The sequence below is a fragment of the Mus pahari genome, chromosome 10 (assembly GCF_900095145.1).
Source record: "Mus pahari chromosome 10, PAHARI_EIJ_v1.1, whole genome shotgun sequence".
Taxonomy (NCBI): Eukaryota; Metazoa; Chordata; class Mammalia; order Rodentia; family Muridae; genus Mus; species Mus pahari.
Genome location: NC_034599.1, coordinates 100,485,479 through 100,507,380, shown reverse-complemented (window position 1 = coordinate 100,507,380; position 21,902 = coordinate 100,485,479). Strand labels below are relative to the sequence as shown.

The following is a 21,902-nucleotide window of genomic DNA, read 5'->3' as shown; positions in this document are numbered from 1 at the left end:
TGAGTCCTTTACGTCCTTCCTTTCTTCTAAGTGTGTTTGTAGACTATTTGGACATTAATTTCCTAATAGCTTTTGGAATTAAAACTAACTAACCAGAATCTGGAAAGAAATAAACTCAGTCAAAAATTGAACATAAGCTGGGCGTGGTGGCGCACACCTTTAATCCCAGAACTCGGGAGGCAGAGGCAGGTGGATTTCTGAGTTTTAGGCCAGCCTGGTCTGCAGAGTGAGTTCCAGGATAGCCAGGACTATACAGAGAAACCCTGTCTCGAAAAAACAGAAAAAAAAATTGTACATTAAGACTAGGAGATAGCTCAGGCAACAAGTAGAGTGCTTCTCTTTTAAGCAGTTGCATGTGTATGTATGTGTATACACTTGCATACATGTATGTCCATGTCTGTGTGCCCATGAGTATGTGCACTCACGTGTTTGTGTATTGTGGTTGGTCTGTCTTGGGAACAATAACTGTAGGAAGAAAAGTCTTGGAGAGTTATAAGTCCTTCCACCCCTCCTTCTGGAACTAGGCACTCTCTCTCTTTTTTTTTTTTTAAGATTTATTTATTTATTTATTTATCATATGTAAGTACACTGTAGCTGTCTTCAGACACACCAGAAAAGGGCATCCAATCTCATTACAGATGGTTGTGAGCCACCATGTGGTTGCTGGGGTTTGAACTCAGGACCTTTGGAAGAGCAGTCAGTGCTCTTAACCACTGAGCCATCTCACCAGCCCGGCATTCTTCTTCTAAGAGAATATTGTGCCTGGATTGCAAAAGTTCCTCAGCTTCCCAGTACTGGCCAACTTACAAGAAGTTGCAACTTCATCTTCTTGACACATGGACACATGGCACAAGAACAGAAAAGAAACTATGTCAGTAACTGTGAGCTTATCAACATTAAAGTCTGAGAAATTATAGTAAATGAAAAATTAGAATTACTCATAAGCTGTGATCCTTATTTTTAAAGTACCCACCATTTGGCAGAAACTACCAGATACTCATATGGAGAGGTCTATTTCTGTTGGGCTGGCCCAGATAGAGCCCTGTCAAAACATGGTGCTAGATAGAGCTGCATGGAGGAGTTAAGCCAGACTCTGGCCCACGTATCTCACATGTCATCTCTGAAATGGTCTTTCTGACATCTCTTCATTGCTTTCCATGAGAGTTTATACACATGTCAGGTGGGTGTTGTTACAGGTTGCCCCTACCACACCTAGCTCATAGTTCTTTCACGCACGCGCACACGTGTGTGTGTGTGTGTGTGTGTGTGTGTTTGTTTGTTTGTTTTCATATGTCTGTGTACATATATGTTTACATAGAAGCCAAAGGTTAACACTAAGTATTTTCTGTCACTTGTTTTTGAGACAAGGCTTGTCACTGAACCTGGAGCTCACCGGTTGTCTAGGCCAGCTGGCAAGCAAGCCTTGGGAAACTTGTGTCTCCATGCTTTCCACTGCAGACTTACAGACACATGCTGCTGCGTATGGCTTTTTACATGGCACTAGGGATCTGAATTTAGGCTCTCATCCTTGTGCAGGTAGTGCTGTACCAACTAAGCTATCTCTTCATTTATTTTAAACTAAGCACATAACACCTTTTATTGGATAATCACAATAGTTTTTGTTTTCTCCTTTCTTCATGATTATTTTTATCCAGTACAAAAGCTAGTGACTCTATAGCACATCCTTAGTCCTTCCCTGTGTTCTAAAAAGATGATGAGTAGGAAAGACTGGGTTAGGACAGATGTTCCAGGGGAACAAGTAGATTCATATCATTCCCCAGGACTCATGGGTCAGCATCTAGTCACAATAATGCCTCAGAGAATTCTGGCAGCCAGTGTACTGTAACATGCTTCAAGTATCCTGTTGAAGAAGCTGCCGTACCCTTCCTCTAGACCATACTTGAGCCAGCAGCTATGTGCCTCTTATATCTTTCCTAGAAAGCCTGTGTCCTGAGGTTAGTGGAATTCCAGAATTCTTCTGTGGGTCTGTGAGAAGTACAGTGGTTTAAAGCCTTGAATTTCTAAGGGTATTTAGTCTCTAGTTGATGTGGGTCAAGTTTCAAACTAGTTGGTCTTCTATCTTAATATAAAAGTCCACTTACGCATTAGTATATTGTTCTAACTAGAATAAGTCTTCCCCCAAAGCAATGGCTTTTTACTGTTAATGTGAATCAGAATAACTTGCAAGACTTAGGAAAATAGATTATTGTAGCCACCTCAATTGTTAATGAGTTTTTGAGTCAGGGCCTAGCAGTTTGATTTCTTACCAGCCCTTAGGTAATGGTCGTACTGGTTTGGGAACCTCTTTAAGAACTGTGTCTTAGGACTGAGAGATGGTTCAGTGATTAATGGTATTCACTGCTCTTGGAGAAGGCTGGACTTCAGTTCCCAGTTCTCATGTTGTATGGGTCATAAGTACTCTAACTACAGCTTCAGGGCATCTGACTCTCTCATGTGGTTTCAAAGACATAAAGGTACATATGTGCATGCATGTACACACACACACATACACAAACACATTTAAAAATTAAAAAAAAAGTTTTTGAAAGAACCATGTTTTAGGGCTGGCCAGATGGTTCATGGAGTAAAAGTACTTGCTGCATAAGTCTTGAGTTTGATCCCCAGAACCCACGATGGAACTCCTGAAAGTTGTCCTCTGACCTCTACACATATATCAGAGCTCCCATAAACCCATACTCATACACACATCATACATGCATACACACTCACAATAACAGTAAATGAAATTTAAATTCAAACTAAAAGAGAGAGTGTACCATAACTTAGAAAGTACTCTGCATTGGGTGTGAGTAGTTTGTTCCTGCTGAGTCAGATCTAAGTTCAGCAGGAATTGTTCCTGGGTTGCTCTGGACTTGCACATTAGAGAACAGCTGTGCACACTCACCAGCCCTCCTAAGGGCCTCTGATTTTTGCCTTTGTGCTGTAAATACACTCTTGTCATTTTCTTTGATCCTTAATAAAAAGTGCATGTTTCATCACTGACCTACAAGTGATGTTTCTTTCTCTTCCTGTTTGTCTTAATTGTTCTTGTTTTTCTCTGTGCTGTCCCCCTCATTCTCGCCCCTTTCTTTGTGATGCAGAGATGAAGATAGTTGGGTGTAAGTTCTTGATTTTGTGTGTCCTGACTGCTTATTGCTTGCTTTGTTCCCATCACCATTTGTTTCATGGAATGTTGCAATCCTGGGGTGGGGTGTCATGGACATTATTAATCCTTCATCAGTCTCACCTTCCTGGGTAACTGACAAGAACTAAAAGAGAAGCTGCCAGAGTAATCTAAAACACCATATATTTCTTTGGGTGTTTATTAAGATCTGAGGACATTTAAAAATAACAAGTCTTCAGTGTATAGAAAGAGGAAAGAACTTTTAAATGAGACATAGACATGATATGTTACTGTAATTACAAAGAAAATGAGTAGTTCTTATTCTGAGCCACACAGTCAGAAAAGCAAAAATGTTTTCTCTTTAGTTATGCTAAGACAGGCTCATAAAAAGGGCAAACACATACAAACAAGTGTTTTGTGAAAGAATTAGTTACAAGTCCAGTGTTAGATTGATTTGCTATAGATGTGTTCATGGGACTATGGTTAGTCTTTACCAAATGAGGCTTTGGCCATATCTCTTTATAGTATAGAATATGAGCCAGTTCATATAACCAAATCTGTATGGATCTCATGGATCATGTCTCCCAGGATGCAATTGCAGATAGGCCAGAACCATGTGATATATATAACCCAAACTCCCAAACAAGGCTCTAGTATTTAACAGGAGATAATCTTGTTATCAGAGTGTTCTGGTGTCTTAACTAGACAGAAATTCTGTTATCAATAAGGAGACTACTATGCCATGTACAGTGTTTCTTCAGAGTCACTAGGATGTACATTTTGGGAGGCCAGACTGTCAGAGTACTCCCCTACCTGCTAAGGTTCTGGAGACTGAACAGCAGTGCTGCCTTCTCAGAACTCTTCCTGTATAAGGACCCTAAAGAAGTATTTCAGGCCAATTCCTATCATGATAATGAGGCTTCAAGCTCAAACCTTTACTTCCAGAAATTGTTTCTATAGGTTCATAGGAATCTAAATATTTTTAAATATATAGTAGAAGTTATACACACACACACACACACACACGTCTCCTGAGCCAAATCCAGCCAGCCAGAAGTATTTTTTGTTGTCGTTGTTGTTGTTTTTGTGCACTTGCTGGCCAAAAAAAAGTTTGCATTTGTCCATTAGACAGTATCCCTCTGCATTATATAGATTGGTCTTGAACTAGCTCCTTCTACGTCAGAATTCTTTAACATAAAGGATTGTGAAAACAAAATGCACACCTGACCCACAATATCTAAAATACTATCAGATCTGTAGAGGAATCTTGCCTACCGCTGCCTTCTGTTAAGTAACTAGTCCGTTGACCTGCTGCTATACCAATAACTGACACTGGCTATTATATGATCTGTGAAAGAGGAGGAGACAATTTATTCTGAGGCACTCTTACAATAATGAACCCAATTAATTAATCTCCAGGCAAAAAACAATGTTGGATGGCACCCAAGTACTAATATTAAACCCTCAGAGAAATAAAATATGAAGTCCTCTGCTATCATTAGGGAATAGAGAGTGCCTAGCAAAGAGAGGCGGGCATGCCCAGCTCCATTCCTAAATTAGGACAGCCCTTTAGCAGGACAGCTCTCTACACTGCCACATGTGCATAAAAACCCCACCTTCCCAGCTCTCTCCAAACTGCCTGCCTAGGGGCTGTCCAGGCCTTTGCTCTTAAGGGAACTTTAGCACTGCCCTCTCAGCAAGCCACCATGATACAAACTAGGAAGAATATTAAAATCACGTAGTGATATTTTTGTAAAGATATGTACACAAGACCCACTTTAATCCTTATGGGTAGATGCTGAGAATCCGTCTTTTAACATGTTTTCTAACACAATTTCTAAGTGATTAAAATACAGTCAGCCAGGCACTAGCATGCAAACCTTCAAAACTAGCATTCGAGCCCTCTCTTGCCCATCTGCAATACAAAGTGCCTGTCATTTTCCCTCCCTGGAAAAATAGTTTCTTGCAGGCAATGCGTGTTACTTTTTCCCCGTAAGCAGTGCCTTAACCTTGATGCATGATTCTATAGATGGGCTTGGGGGACATACAGTGTGCACTTGGAGCAGCTGAAGAGTGGGAGAACCCTGGGGAATACCTGGAAGGTACTTTGGCTGCTCACACTGGCCTTTTAGGTTTTCTCCTAATTCCAGGGCAATTAATGGAGAGGGTGACTTTAGTGATACCACTGAGACCTTTTGACAAGAAGGCTGTCCTAACTTCTAGCAACATTAACCTTCACAGAGTGTCATTTTTAAAAATGAGATATAATTTGCAAAATTAAAACCCATAAGGCTGTTACCTTTCTGAGACTATCTCTGGTCTAGCAGATCTATTCTCTAAATAAAAAGCAACCAAGGACATGATGAAATCAAGCTGCTTCAAACTGTACCTCAGAGGGTAGTACTTGCATTAAAAACTTTTGAAGGGCATCACAGAGGCACTTTGTTTCAAAAGGAGTAAAAAATGCAGGGAATATCCACCTTAGCCCTTTATTTTAAAATTGCTAGCACTTTCCCATAAAATGTCCTGCCCAAAACTGTGAGCTCATTAAATAAACCACACAGACTAAATTTTGTCATTAACAGTCTGCAAGGTAAGACCCGCTTTTGTGTTGTTCTGTATTGTTATTGCTAAGTTTGAAATATTTTGATACCAAGGGTAGGTTTATTGTTGACCTATACATAAAGTCATAGATATAAAAAGTGTGTATGTGTTAGAAGACTATTTCAAATAGCCAACAGATACTTGCTTTTAAAAGCCATGTGTACTGTCTCTAAAATAACTTCCAGAAACTGAAAACCATGGTAAACCAAGCACCTTGTCTTCAGATTAGACTTTAAAATTATCTTATCAGTTAATGCTAAGGTATTTTTAAAACTGAATTATTACTTAAATGTCATAAGAAAGCTAATATGCACCTAAAAGTCTTGTTAGAGGCAGTGTCAGTTATTAAAAGTTGCACATGTCATCAGTTCTGACTCATTCCTTGATAGTAACAATAGTCAGTAGTAAATTTCTCAGTTATGTTTGAATTTAAATGTTAGGGGCTTTCAATACATCCAGGACTAATCTATCCAGCGTGTTACCAGATGATGACAAACTGGTGAATTAGACTTTCTTTCTTTGTCTGCCTTCCCCACCTCCCCATACACCTCTGTACTATTAATGGTTGCTAGGAAGGCTGAAACAAAGGATGCAGATCAGTGTATAAATCCATCAGAATCTAAAGCACAGACTAGCCAATCAGAAAAGTGTGATAGAATTACAGGAATGGATGTCCTCAAACCTCTCCAGATTTGCAATATTCATATTTGAACTTAGATTTTTTTTCCATTCATGAGAGCTTTAGGTAACAAGCTGGCTTTCAATACTAGAGAAAGTTCAGGTTCCTAAAAAAAATATTCGTCATGGACTGCTCTTCTGAAAACTGTGTGTGTCCATAAGTATGATTGTTAGATTGCACTTCTAGACTAGGAGGGTGACCTGAAGAGTGGAAGAAAGAATCATGACTACTCAGAAGAACCTGTGCATATAGGCCAGGCCAGACAAGGGGAGAGACAGTTGGTCCAAGGAAGACAGCGATGCCACTTACGTCTGACCAAACCAGATGCTCACTTGCTAACCAAAACCAAATTTTTGTTTCTCTCATTGTGACTCCAGGTAACAAACATATTTTGATGAATCTCCAAGAAAGAAGTAGTGTGTCCTATATTCAGACTCTGAAGTTTTGAGAGTTGTAAAAAGAAAACTATAAAAGAAGAATCTCTTAGGGGAAAGAAAAGGAACTACTAGCAAGACAGACATCATTAAAATTAGTTTTAGAATCTTCCTTCTTTGAGAGGCTTATATACTACAGCCATCTTGGAGGGGAGAGACTGAGCAGTGTGAACACCAATAATCCGAGCTAGGATTCTCTAAGTAAGCTGTAGCGAACACCTTTAGAACTTAGAGAATACATAACTAACCTGAGTACTGCTGCACTGGTGTTGGTGGACAGTCCATTGTTATTAACCAAGCTTGGAATGCCCTGAGGTCCCAAATGCTAGCCTGATGTTCCATGCACTTGGGGCACTGTGCTGTCTGTGGTCGTGAGCACATTGCATTTTCCCCTCCTCAACAGGTGATATCCGCAATGATTTGTACCTAACACTGGAGAAGGGGGACTTTGAAAGAGGAGGAAAGAGTGTACAAAAGAATATTGAAGTAACCATGTATGTACTTTATGCAGATGGAGAAATCTTGAAGGTAAGGCTTGTTAGTAACTTAGAGTGAAAGCTAGTGTGTTTCCATGGAGTGTCTCTGTCCTGAAGTTTATCCCCTTTAGGCAGGGCTGAATTCAGTTGCTCCATATCCTTTTCCCTGCCTTCTTTTTTCATCCATAGAAAAACTACATATTTATACAGCATGGTTTGAAAAGGATTCCTAATGTCATATAGTCCTCACATTAATTCTTCCTAGTGTCTGACCTGCATGCCTGTAACCCCAATTTAGACATATTCCCTTTAGTTCTGCCCTGCATGTTACCTGCATGTTCTCCATTCTGTTAAGCACAGAGATGCCTATTTTTTCTGGCTATTGCTAGATCCTACTTTGCATTTTTACTATTTGGGATAGCATTTTGTTGTAATTTGATTGAGGATAGGATTTAGATATCCTTTTCTTGGTGCCGGATTTAGAACAGAAAAGAACAGATTCAGTCCTAGAAAATTATTTCCAGTAATACTTCACATGGATTCTTTGCTACTCTTCATTGAAAATGGGGACCTTGGGCTGAATTTTAAGGTTGTCTTTTTTTTTTCCTCAGTCCTGTCATGGTAAAGACCATGGTGAACAACAGTTATAATTCATTTCTAGTGCACTTGTCAGATCAGCCTTTTACAAGCCTCACTTTGGTGTTCTGGCAAAAACCTCAGGGAGACAGAATAGGGATTATTAGCTTTACTGTACAGAGGAAAAGGGCAAAATTAGTTGAAATAATCTCCCAAAGCAGACAGAAATAAAGGAGAATGTTTACAGAGATAAGACAGTGATTTGTGTGTCACTGTAAAACATAGAATAAACTCAACTTAATGTTGAGATAGGCATGATCATTGCTTACGTAAGAAATTGCCAGAGAAGCAGAGCTATCGACCACTCGTGTGTGTGGAAAGGAAGCTCTCCTTAATCTTGTTGCTCCAAACTCCTTGCAGGGTAAGGGGCAGACCAGTGCTAAGTCTGTATCTTTGTAGTAGTGTTTAAAAGCTAGCATCAAATTAAATCTGATCTATCTTGCCTTATGGGTAATGTAAAATAGCTTAACATAGCATTAAGGAAAATTAGGAAGCAGTCTCTATCTTGTAACTTAGGATTCATTCCTTCTTGGTCTGATAAGGTGTCATGAGTGATGACTTCTCTCATGGAACTCTTTACTGCCCTTCTCAGCAAGAACAGGACTTTCCATGGTGATGCAGATGCACAAGGCAGCTCCTCCAGCTGTGTGGTCAGCTTGTGTGGTCACCTCTGAGCCATGGATAAAAGGAGTGCTATAACTGCCACCAGGAATGCCTAGCCTTTTGACATTTTGTTGTTATATACAAATGTACTGGGCATAATTCATAGCTACCCTAGGATGCATGTGGCCCTTGACGGGTCTCAGATTGGATATTCCTGGCATAATTACACTGTCTATACAGTTACTCCAAAAGTACTGAATTTAAGTCATACACATTATCATCTGGTCAGGTGCAAAGATACAATCTTCATATAGAATAAAATATTCTAATGACAGAGAGAAATTGAGGTGCTCCTTTTTTAAAAAACATAACTATTCACTAATACCAGTCTCTCTTCTTCCCCTCAGAACCCCCTCACAAAGATTCTCCCCTCATCCCCCACCCTCTTTTCCCCTGAGGAGTGTTACCCCTATCCCCAGTGGCTCATCAAGTCACTGTAGGACTAGGCCTATCCTTTCCCACTGAGAAAAGGTGGCCCAGATTGAGGAACAGGATTCCTAGGCAGGCAACAGATTCAGGGACAGCCCCCACTGCAGTTGTTGGAGGACCTGCATGAAGACCAAGCTGCACTTCTGCTATATATGTAGAGGGGTTGGGGGTGGGGCTAGGTGCTTCTTCTATGGATATAACATCTTAATTTTCCTCTTTTCCAGGACTGTATCAGTTTGGGTTCAGGAGAGCCAAATAGGAGTTCCTATCACTCCTTTGTTCTCTACCACAGTAATAGTCCTCGTTGGGGAGAAATTATCAAATTACCTATTCCCATTGACAGATTCCGGGGCTCCCATCTCCGCTTTGAGTTCAGACATTGTTCCAGTGAGTAAAACCTCCCTTCATATTACTTTGAGGATAAAAATAAACTCTACTCTTGAAGTAGAATTGTGAGAATTCTTGTTGTTAGGACATGAAACTGAGGAAACAGAAATGGGGTATCATCAGAGTCTGTCTTGGACTATAAAGGCAGTGCTTCAAAACCATGGGACTTGTGGCTAGAGAGATGGCTCAGCAGTTAGAGCAATCTGCTCTTCTTAAGGACCTGAATTCAGTTTCCAGCACTGACATCACATGATTCACAACCACCTATAACTCCAGTTCCAAAATATCTGATGTCCTCTTTTGGCCTCACATACACATTTGGAATGCGCGTGTGCTTGCACATACACACACATAAATAAAAAAAATTGTAAAAACATCCTTGGGATCTAATACTGGCTTTACCTAGTATCTGAAATGTCCAATGTTATTTTGGATATTTTCCTTCATACTAACTGAATTACTTTAAAGAATACTTTTCTGTCTTATGAAGACCAGAAATTTTCTTTCTGCTGTGGTTATGTAGCCTGTAATGCCTTGAGACATTAAATGGAAATGCAGACCAGCGTATTTCTCATTTTCCTGCAGTCAGATCACTAAGGTTTGAAAGAGTGTGAGTGACAAGCATAAGGGGATTTCTAATAATTGGCTCTGCTTGCAGCAAAGGACAAAGGGGAAAAGAAACTCTTTGGCTTTGCGTTCTCTCCGCTGATGCGTGATGATGGCACCACACTCTCAGATGATATTCATGAGCTTTATGTGTATAAGGTATGGATCTGGCTTCCTCCTGTCTCCTTTCCTCAGCCCACCATAGTCATTCTCAAGTATGATCTCATTTATGTGGTTTTCATTTGTCAGGCCAGAGGATTTGACATAGTACACTGGTGAGTGACAATGAGACAGCTGTGAGCAGGCTTTCCCTCTCTAGGTATATTGGTCCTTCTCCCACAACCAATGCCAGCAGGCCTTAGAAATCAATTACCAACTCTTGTATGAAGTTATCATTTTAACTAATATGCTTCAAGTCCTGCCATTTTAGATCATGCTGTGCACAGTCGCCACAGCATAGCTGCTAACCAGTGTTGCTTAAATATCAGAGGTCACATATCCTTTTGTGTTCTGGAAAATTTATAAACAGAAAGCGCTCAGAAAATCTGCAGCCTTAGGGAGATCGTAATAAACACTAGCTCAGAAGTTCCCTTGTTCTGCATATTTTGTGCTTAGGAAATGCTCTCTGCTCTCTGTTTTCCTACAGTGTGATGAGAATAGCACATTTAACAACCATGCCCTCTACCTGGGCCTGCCCTGCTGCAAAGAAGACTACAATGGCTGCCCTAATATTCCCTCCAGCCTCATCTTCCAGCGTAGCACCAAAGAGTCTTTCTTCATTTCTACACAACTTTCTTCTACCAAACTCACACAAAATGGTAGGTAATGGCACCTACAAGGTACATTCCATTGTTTCTAGTTGCTGCTTCCACATGGCTTTATGTTCTAGGAGACAGGCTGCTGCTTCATGACAAAACAGGGAGTTGCTCAACAATAATAGCCCACAGAGTTGTTGTCCATGGTTGTGTAGTTTGGGGTTCCCATCCAGGGTGCACAGATGTATTTTTCTTCTTTTTTTTTTAGAAAACCTTATCAGACTCTGTCACCCCTAGTTCTGTCTCCCTAGCCCCTGGCTGTCTGAAACAGTTGGGGCCTTGCTTAACTTTATAAAATTAACTCCTATGGGGACTTACTTTCTAGTGGACCTCCTTGCTCTGCTGAAATGGAAGGCCTTCCCAGACCGGATCATGGACATACTAGGGCGGTTGCGGCATGTCAGTGGGGAAGAAATTGTTAAGGTATGTCACTCACTGAGTCGAAGCACGCTCTCCGAGACAGAATATGGGCAGAAGACCTTCCCTGTAATTTCTGCCAGTAAGCCTTTAAGACCATTTCTCCAAATACATAATGGATAAATACGAATAATTTGGAAGGTTTTTCTTTTCTTTTTTTTTTTAAAGTTTCTTTCCTATTTTAATTTTTTAAAGAAAAAGTTTATTATCTCTTAAGAATTATATAATACATATAATTATAAAATATATATAATTATATATATAATATCATAGGGACCCTTCTTTTCATGTTAAATATAGAGAGTTGCTCAATAGTAATGGCCCAAAAGTTGTCCATGGTTGTATAGTTAGTTGTAGGGTTCACATCTGGAGTGGATAGATAGATAGAGAAATAGAGACATAAAAGTAGATAGATAGATAGATTGGTTGATTGATTGATTTAGTTTCTGTTATGGTCACGGTAGCCTGTAATGCCTTGTAATATTATATGTAATATATGTTATAGTCACATATAAAATAATAATTTTAATTATTTATAATTATAAATACATATAATTACATTATAACAAACTATAAACCCTGTTTCATGACTTGTTTTACTTCCCACAGAAAAAAATTAAACTAAAAGATAGCAGTAACGAGTATCTGCTCAGAGTGGATCCCAGTGGCTATGCTGCTCAGAGTGGATCCCAGTGGCTATGCTNGAGTGGATCCCAGTGGCTATGCTGCTCAGAGTGGATCCCAGTGGCTATGCTGCTCAGAGTGGATTCCAGTGGCTATGCTGTCTGAATTTGTTTTCTTCTTTCTAGGTCTTTGTCCTTTTCCTTACTTTATAGCCTTCAACACATAAACCTGGGCTTTTGATTATAAACTCTATAATACTGTTAATTAATTTGTAGCTGTTAGTTTTGCCCTGTTTCTTCTTACCTAGAGTCCATACTAGGGAACTTTCTTACCCTCTAGCATGGCTGCTTTCTCTGTGTATCTTTGTGATACTCCTCATCTAATGAAGACACTGTCCTTCCCAGGTGTGTTCTCAAGACTGCTCTGAGTAGCATGTTTGCCCAGGTTGCCTTAGCTTAAGATTGTACCAAGCACTTCTAGTAGCACAAGGCCAGCAGGAAAATACTATACAGTAGACCAAGCTCTACTGAAGAGAGAGAAAGAGCTTTGGATTTACCATAAATAGCAATAAAACAACCCTAATTTGCCTCATACTGCTTTGAAATAAATTGTAAATGTTGTATCATTTACATACTTTGATTGACAAGATAATAGAGTTTTCAGTTTTCAAGGTACTCCAAGAACCCATTGTCATTTACTATTATATGCCTTGGTTTTGCAGCCTTAAAAGGTGGGGGGGAGGCCATATACTAAAAACAAAACAAAAAATAGCAACAGACAACACTGCCAGATTTGTATCTACACTGAGAACCCCCATTGGCTGCATTTTTCTTTTTCCTGAGAGTCTAATTTCTAAACCAAAACATAGCTTTGTTTAGATGAGGCCTGATCTGCTATAACCTCACCCAGATACACTTCATACAACTAGGCTGCTGTAGAGGGCGAAGGATGGCTGAACTCTTTCTAGTCCCAGAAAAGTGATCTCAAAATGAATATGGTATCAGAACCACTATTTTTATTTCAAAACAGATATTCTTCTTTTTTTCTCATTTTTTACTTTATTAGATATTTTCTTTATTTACATTTCAAATGCTATCCCGAAAATTCCCTATACTCTCCCCCCACCCTGCTCCTCTACCAACCCCAAAACAGGTATTCTATCTGTATTTTTTATAATTGCTTTTTTAGAAGTTTAGCATTCACCCAATAAGAAGAGCCATTTTAGATCTTCAGCAAGGTCCTTGATCTATTTAAAGCCCCAACTGTCCACCTAATTGTCCCTTAGCTAGGCAGAGACAGATATTAGATGTTTTTGTCATGCTTTTAAGATTCTTGGAGATGTTTTGTTGTTTATTGGGGCTAAAGTCATTGCTGTATGAAAATTTGACCATGCATCCTGAGACATGAATGAACACTTTATTTCTTGTGTTGTTACAGTTTCTGCAGGATATCTTAGATACACTCTTTGTGATTTTGGATGATAATACAGAGAAATATGGCCTTTTGGTTTTTCAGTCTCTGGTAAGTCATTTCCTAAATTTTGATTGATGTTTTTTTCTCTCATACAGTATATCCCAACCACAGCTTGCCCTCCCTCCAACCCTCCCAGTTCCCCCCCACCTCTCCTTTCCCCCAGATCTACTCGTCCACCCTCTTCTAGCCTTAGAAAAGAGCCAGGCTTCCAGGGACTTTGGCCAAACATGGCACAAGATACATTAAGACCAGGCACAAACCCTCTCATCAACGCTGAACAGAAAACGATCCCAACAGCAGGCAAGAAGAGAGTCAGAGACAGCCTTCACTCTTACTGTCAGGAAACACTCCCCTAAAACAAACAAACAAACAAACAAAACAAACCATATAGCAGAGGACTTAGTGCAGACCTACACAGGCTCCACAGTTGCCACTTCAGTCTCAGAACCCCCATGAGCCCTGCTTAGTTAATTTCTCCAGTGGTGCTCTCCCAGTGTCCTTGACCCCTCTGCTTCTCACAGTTCTTCTTCCCTCTCTTCAGTGGGGTTCCCCAAGCTCCAAGGGGAGAGACATGATGGACCTGGGCATGCGCACCCCGCCCCCCTTGATGTTTCCCTCTGGGTCTCTACATTCATTCCCATCACTTGCCAGAGTGAGCCTTTCTGATGTTGACTGGACTAGACACCGATCTGTGAATATATCAGAACATCAGTTCATTTGGGTGGGTGGATGGCTGGGTTGGTTGATTGGTTGGTTTTGTTTAGCCAGTTGTATTTGGTTCTACCTAGGTCTCTAGACTATCAATCCTCCAATTCCTGGTCATCCGGGCAGTATTGGACATGGGCTCCTTATTAATCATTCCCATCATGTTTTTGAAAAGAAAGTCTAAAGGAAACTATTAGACTGAGTTAGCAGATTTGTTTTCAGTAGAAAGGGTCTGAGAATCATCATCAGAGGAAGACTAACCAGCCAACCTAAATGTCAGATATCCCCAAGATCAAGTTTGAAGAATTAGATTTGAGGGCTAAAGAGATGGTTCAGCAGTTAAGAGCACATACTACTCTTCCAGAGGACCCAAGTTCAGTTGGGTTTGATTTCAACTCCTAAGGTTGGTTTAGTGAAAATGGATAGTGATATTAGTGTTTGGCACACTTTGCTTAATATATGCATTCCCACAGGACACTTGTATATTCAAGATGACTCTGTTCTCCAATCTAAGAGATAGGGAATTGAAGCTAAAGCTTGAATGGACACATAGAATTTGCTCCTCTGGCTTTTATTCTTCCTTGCTTCTCTGGTCATTAAATTACTGACTTCTCCAAGTTATGGAGGACACCTGAGTGTTTATGCCGCTTACATGGGTATTGTATTATCTCTCCCTGATCCATGTTGTTCCAGTCACTGTTGTGAATGGAGGAGCTCAGTAACATAGGGTACAGATCTGGATTAGAAAGTAAGGGAAATGAAAGAACAAGACATACACAGAGACAAATCTTAGGATTGCTTCACATAGGGAACACTAGCAGTTTGCTCTTTGAAGAACATGAATCTGTTCCCTCCTAGGGATCTTTCTGAGGCTCTATTGAACTATTGCAACTTTCTGTCTGTCTGTCTCAGGTTTTCATTATCAACCTGCTTCGAGACATAAAATACTTCCACTTCCGACCTGTAATGGACACATATATCCAGAAGCACTTTGCTGGAGCCTTGGCATATAAGTAAGTTGTATTTTGTATCATTATTGCAACTTGTATTCAAATAGAAAATCAAAAATTTAAGAAGTTCAGTGGTAGCCATCATTTTATTTCACTGACATTTTAAACTTTACTTTTGTAATTATGGTTATATATATAATTATATACACAATTTATTTTATATATATATATATATATATATATATATATATATACACATACTTAAAATTTACTACCTTAACTGTTTTCAAGTTTGATTATATGTAGCTAAAACTTACCGTGCATATTGCTATACAGTCTTTATCAGAACTCCCATCTCCAAAATTATTTTTTTCCCACAAGCCAAAAATTTCTAAAACTGTAACATTCAGCAGTTAACTTCTTCGTCTCCCCAACTTCTGGAAAGCATTGTACTTTTTGCCTTTGAATGTTAACTGCTATTAAGTACCTCATATAAGAGTCAAAGTATTTGTCCTTTTATTAGTAGCTTGTTTTACTTACTACATCATCTATGTTCATCTATGATATAGCATATGTGAAATTTTTCTTTTTAATAATGAACAATAGGAAGCTAAAGAGTTGGTTCAGTGCTTCAGTGCACTGGGTGCTCTTCTAGAGGACTAAGGCTCAATTCCAAGCATCCACCTGGCACATTCTTTTTCTCTGCCATCCATCAATAGCTAGTAGTTTCCCAGGAGGGACAGTGCCCATGACCCCTTGTTGACATCCCCAGTCTTGTGCATGCCCAGTGCAGGCAATAGCTGGTGATGTTAGCTTACTGTTTCAGTGGCCCAGGGCATGCCCAGAAGATAACATTTTACAGCCTGTCTTGCTGTCATCTGGCTCTTCTTCTTACCTTCCCTTCTTCTATGGACTTTGATCCTTAAAGAGGGTGATATAGATGTCCTGTTTAGGGCTGAGCACTCAACAGTCACCTATTCTCAGCACCTTTGTAGCCACGTGTCTCTGCACTTAGTGCCCGTCACTGGAAAAGAAATATATATGACCAAAGTGAAGAGCAGCACTTGTGTCTGAGTATAATAAGGCAGTTTGATACCATGTCCATTTAGCAAAACAACAGAAATAAGACCTTCCCGCCCATGTGTTTTTTCTTTAATCAGGCTTATAGTATCAGATCTTGAATTCCTTCTTGTGGAGCAGGCCCAGAATCCAATTAGGGAACAGTTGGTTAACCTCATAACCCTGATACACTGATGGTCTTGTTTGGCAGGTTAGCATTATAGAACTTAAGGTCCAGTTGTGGACCAGCCCAGAACCTTCCGGGACTGTGTATGTCAGGCAGCAGAGAGGGGTTTTCTAGTTCAGTTCCAGCATTATTTCTCATGTCCTGCAACCTTCAGCAATTAGGTCTTACCAACTATAGAGCAATGGCCAGAGCCTATGTTGTTTTGGGGTCTCTGGACCTTCCTCACCAACAATTCACAGGGAGGGAATGTTGCACCTGGTACTGCGATATTTGAATGCCTGTGGCTCCTGAGATTGACATCCACTCATGCAGGTTTCCTCCATTAAAATTCCTTTTTAAAAAATATTTTTAATTAGCTTATAGAGTACTAAGTTTCCACATAATTCCTTATAGTCTTACTTTTAGTTAAACTTCTCCCCCATCCCCCTCTCTACTTAAACCTTACTAGCCCAGTATTTTTCCCTCTCTATTCACATTTAACCACATGTTCTACTCTCTGCTCCTATCCAGGCATCTTTCCAGCTATCTTACCCTTGTTCTAACAATTTTGTTCTTGTTTTTGTTTTTTTAAGAATTTTTTCTGAGATCTTCAGTGACACCCCCCCGCACACTCTCTGATTATCATAACCACTAGTAGAGCAATAAGAAGTGAACATTTATGAGATATGAAAACAGATATCTTTGCTTCTTCACTTCAGATTTGAATACCTTTAAATTATTTTTCATATCTTATTGCTCTAGGTACAACTTCTAAAGAGAGATAGAGAGATAGATGTTAAAGATAAGTATCCTTTCCTCTTTCCTCATCTTAGAGTTGCTGTCAGTCAGTCACCAATAAATACAATGTGAGCTGTGTAATAATGCTTTATTACATAGTTGCTGTACTTCTTCTAAGAACTGATAGTAGAACTACTGAAATTGTCTTACTTGTATGAGAAATATGAAAAGCTAACATAGCATACCAAATAAAGATCAAATAAAACAAAAAGATACTTCATGTGAAACAAATTAGCTAAGACCATTGGATGAATAAGATATTACCATTTTATGAAGTTAGCATAATTTTATAGCCAAAAATAATTCTTGACAGTGGTCCTGTCTTCCAGAACTCGGCTGCTTGTGTGGCACTTTGGAGAGTAGACATTAAGTGCCTCATTTGTCATCTTACTGGTTTTCAACAGTAGCTTTGAGATGTACTGTTATTTCCTCCATGTGTCAGGTGAAGAGAATAAGGCACATGGGGATTAAATACAAATCTAAGAACACAAAACCGCATACTAGTTGGCCACATAGCTTATACCCTTTACCTCTGTAATATCTTGCCTTATAAATGTGTATAGCTTTCTGTTAGATGGCAGACCTGCCCCTTTAAAATATGGTTCCTTAAGAGATTAGATGTGGCAGCCCAGGAGAAGTCAATCCATATACCTTTTGTATCCTGTCCCAAAAAAACAAAAGAACTGACAGACACCTTCTGTGACTATTAAAGGAAACCCAGCCTTCTTTTGGCTACTAAGGACACTGTGCTGTTACCTAGTGCCTGCCTCTATGTCAGAAGTCACCCAGGGTAGGCCAAAAACTATAAAGCTTCTCCACTCGCTCTGGAAACCTAGCAGACTCAGGATTCGCCCCCTGCCCCCACCCTTCCATAAACTTGAAGGCTCCTTATCTCCTGTGGATCTCCTCATACTGTACAGGGCAGTTGTCTCTTCTAATGCTTTCCCACTTAAAGATCTGAACCCTTAAGTTGTGGCAGCTGTCTCCTAATACAGCTTATTCTTAAGGGTAATTTGTTTCAGTTCCTTCACACAAACCTGCTGACTCTTCTCTTCTTAACATTGTAATACCTCTGACCCAGTAAACTCATTTCTCTCAGGTGTCTTGGACCTCAGGAAAGGAGGTGTGGAATGGAGTGACATTTAAAACTGCACACTTTTACTCAGTCTGTTAGTGTTGTATGTTCTGGAGATGTTGCAACTTAAGACAATTCAAAATCCATAGTACAATCTAAGTTTTGGGAAAAATGAGAGTGGGAATCTATGATTGTGGTTGCTGGTAAAATCCCAAAGCTCCTTATGGAAAGCGAATGTAATATGAGAATCCCACAGCTGCAGTGGACCCATCACTCTAGCTCACCAACAGAATATTATTTCCTGTTTGACAAGTCTTTGTTCACTTTTTTATTTGACTAAATACATGTTTACAACTACATTGACTTTTGATTAAAATGGCATTTCTATAAATATTCTCTTTCCAGGGAGCTCATCCGCTGTTTGAAGTGGTACATGGACTGCTCAGCAGAACTGATTCGACAGGACCACATTCAGGAAGCCATGCGGGTAATGTCTCTAGCTTGCCATATGTAAGGGGACCATTCCTACAGTTGTTTGAGAGTATTATCATTGGTATAGAGCTCAAGACAACTGTAGTGTGCTGGCCTACTTTCAGTAATGAATGCCTTGATCCATGTAATCTCCCTTCCTTTCCTTGGTTGTACTCCAGAAGAGCACAGCTCATTTTACCTGGAAGTGGGAAGTGCACATGAATCCTGGTCATTCTCCTCTGCCTCATTTCTACCAGTAGTATCATTTTGCCCTCCCACTGGCCCAAGTATTGATATTCCTTATAAGCTAATACTGGTAGCTTATTGATTAGAATTAAGATTCAATACTATTTCCTTCTTTGGTGGTTACTATGTATTATTTTGCGGAACTATGTTAAATAGAAAGAGAGAAGTGGATAGACATACCCTATGAAGATGGTTGGCCTTAAGAAGAATCTGGAGTCTTCTGTAGTAGAATGTCTGCATTTTGGCTTGAAGAGGGTCCCGGACAGTGCAGCTTGCTTTTCTTTCTTTTCTTTCTTTTTTTTTTTTTTCTTTTATTTATTTTTTCACACTCCAGATTTTATTCCCCCTCCCAGTCCACACTCCAACTGTTTCACATTCCATACCTCTTCCCCACCCCCTGTCTCCATTAGGATGTCCCCATCCCCTACCCCCCACCCAACCAGACCTCTAAACTCCCTGGGACCTCCAGTCTCTTGAGGGTTAGGTCATCTTCTTTCACTGAACCCAGACCCGGCAGTCCTCTGCTGTATGTGTGCTGGGGGCCTCATATCAGCTGGTGTATGCTGCCAGGTTGATGGTCCAGTGTTTGAGAGATCACTGAGGTCCAGGTTCAGGTTAATTGAGACTGCTGGTCCTCCTACAGGGTCACCCTCCTCCTCAACTTCTTCCAGCCTTTCCCTAATTCAGCCACAAGTGTCAGCAGCTTCAGTCCATTGGTTGGGTTCAAATATCTGCATCTGACTCTTGGAGCTGCTTCTTGGGTCTTCCAGAGTTCATTCATGATAGGTCCCTTTTTGTGAGCGCTCCATAGCCTCAGTAATAGTATTGGGCCTTGGTACCTCCCCTTGAGCTAGATCCCACTTTGGGCCTGTCGCTGGACCTTTTTTTCTTCAGGCTTCTCTCTATTTCCATTCCTGCAGTTCTTTATGGCCATCTCTTGCTTTTCATTGCTGGGTAGCTCCAGGTAATAAGAAAATCCTCACTTTGAGTCAACTCCAGTCTGTTTATTCCTTCTCATAGCTACTCTATATACAATAAAGAGCCATAGAAGAAGAATTAAGTCCTTTTTAAAAATGTCTTCAAGAAAGCTTTCATTTCTTCTACAAATGCCCTTAAAGCAAGTATCTTTCTTTCTGTATATGTCCCTGTCTTGTCTTGTCCTTGGATTATCTTTCCATAAAGTTGCTTTTTAATTGTGTTTCCAACCCTTTTTACATAGTCATAAAAGGAGAATGGTATCAAGGTTGTTCTTTTGTTCCTGTCTTTTAATGCCCTATATCTACACTAAGTAAAGGCCCCCTGTCATGTATTGTTCTTCTTGCTTACATGGTGCCACATAAAAAAGAACATGGGTAGAATTAAAGTCACGGGTCTCTTTCTACTTTGCTTGACTCTGAACATGCTTTAAACACCTGGAACTACAAAATTCTTTTTCCTCCTTTATATAAATGTTCACTAATAGTTACTGTTTCTTCTGGGTGCTAAAAGCATACATAAGGCCTGCCTATCTCCTAAAAGTTGCTAAACTCAAAAGATTCTGTGGGAACCCATTAATTAATTAGTAATTTAATTAATGAATTAATGGTGCTATAGAAAATTTGGAGATTTCCCCATCAACATTAACATGTCATTATGCAGGCCTTGTTTAGGAATTCATATTGTTAAGATTTCGTGGATGCATCTGCCCTGTCTTGGCTAGAAGCCACTAACTCAGAGCACAAAGCTTGATCCTCTGGTTTACAATCTTCCTGCCCCTCTTAGCGATATGACCTGAGTCTTCTGTGTGGGGACTGTATTACAGGTTTATTAGTTGGAGTGGGGCACCCCACAGTCAGTTGTTCTTTGAATTTTTATCAGCTAAGGATTTCTGTAATAGTCCCTATCTAGTATAAAAGAAAAAAAAGCCTCTTTTATGAAGGGTAAGAGCTGTCTTTATCTGTAAGAATAAAAAGGCACATTTAGAAAGCAATTAGAAATTATACTGGTCTAGGAAAGTGTCAGTGATTGGTTCTCCTCTAAGGTCCATGGCCTGTTTAGCCATGAGTACCTGATTAGGTTTATACTAGGTCTTAGTAAGGGTTTTCATTGCTATAAAGGGACACCATAACCAACCAGGGGAATTCTTACAAGAAAACCATTTTATTGGAGCTGGCTTGCAGTTTCAGAGGTCCAGTCCATCATCGTCATGGTGGAAAACATGGCAGTGTCTTGGCAGACAGGGAGCTAGAAGAGTTAAAAGTTTTACATCTTGATCTCAAAGCAGCCAGGAGGAGACTATCTTCTACAAGCAGCCAGGAGGAAGGTCTGGAGCATACTGGGTGGAGCTTGAGCACTTGGAGACCTCAAAGTCCATTCCCACAGTGACACACTTTTTTCCACATGGCCACACTTATTCCAAAAAGGCTACAACTTTTTATATCACTCCTCGTGAAACAAGCATTCAAACACACACAAGTCTATGGAGGGCAAACCTACTCACACCACATGTACTGAGCGTGAATTACCTCCTATTAACCTGGCTATAAGTCTAATAAAACAGCTGTTGGTTGTTCCTCAGATAGAAGGGCCACTTTGCACCAATGGGAATATTTTGCTGGGCTAGTCATTGTTGTGGTTTGTAGGCTTTTAAGTTGAATGAGACTATTGATTGCTTTTCTTCTTTTAGAGCTTACATAGCACCTATAAGGGTTAGTCTCAAGGAGATGGCTTCCAGGTCAATTCCAGCTTGTGCCTTCAATTCTGTTGTCTGAAGTTTGTAGTGTCTTCAGCAACAGTCTTACCTTCACATTCTGGGAGGTAGCCAAGGCCAATGGCAATGGCCTATACTGTTTTGAGAGTTTCTTGGATTTTCTTTCCTACAACTTGAAGGGGCTTTCCCATGTGCTTGACACTGGAGATTTTATTGGCTAGTTAATGGTTGTGGGGGAGAGCATTATTACCCCATGTGGGATGTCTTAGTCCCTTTTATGTTGCTATGAAAAGGCCATGACCACAGCAATTCTTATAAAAGGAAGCATTCCTTCAACATGGCCATACCTCCTAATCCTTCTCTTTTTTTTAAATTT

General features: G+C 40.0%; 1 protein-coding gene across 6 annotated transcripts in view; it reads left to right on the top strand.

Moving 5' to 3' along the window:
* Dock3 (dedicator of cytokinesis 3) overlaps positions 1-21,902 on the top strand; it is a 299,922-nt gene that overhangs the window by 192,480 nt on the left and 85,540 nt on the right. For all 6 annotated transcript variants that reach the window (XM_029542839.1, XM_021206339.1, XM_029542840.1 and 3 more), the window contains exons 15-22: positions 7,245-7,369; positions 9,270-9,432; positions 10,091-10,197; positions 10,685-10,856; positions 11,179-11,276; positions 13,332-13,415; positions 14,985-15,085; positions 18,526-18,607. In XM_029542839.1, coding sequence (XP_029398699.1) covers positions 7,245-7,369; positions 9,270-9,432; positions 10,091-10,197; positions 10,685-10,856; positions 11,179-11,276; positions 13,332-13,415; positions 14,985-15,085; positions 18,526-18,607 — 932 coding nt within the window. The remainder of the gene's footprint in view (positions 1-7,244; positions 7,370-9,269; positions 9,433-10,090; positions 10,198-10,684; positions 10,857-11,178; positions 11,277-13,331; positions 13,416-14,984; positions 15,086-18,525; positions 18,608-21,902) is intronic.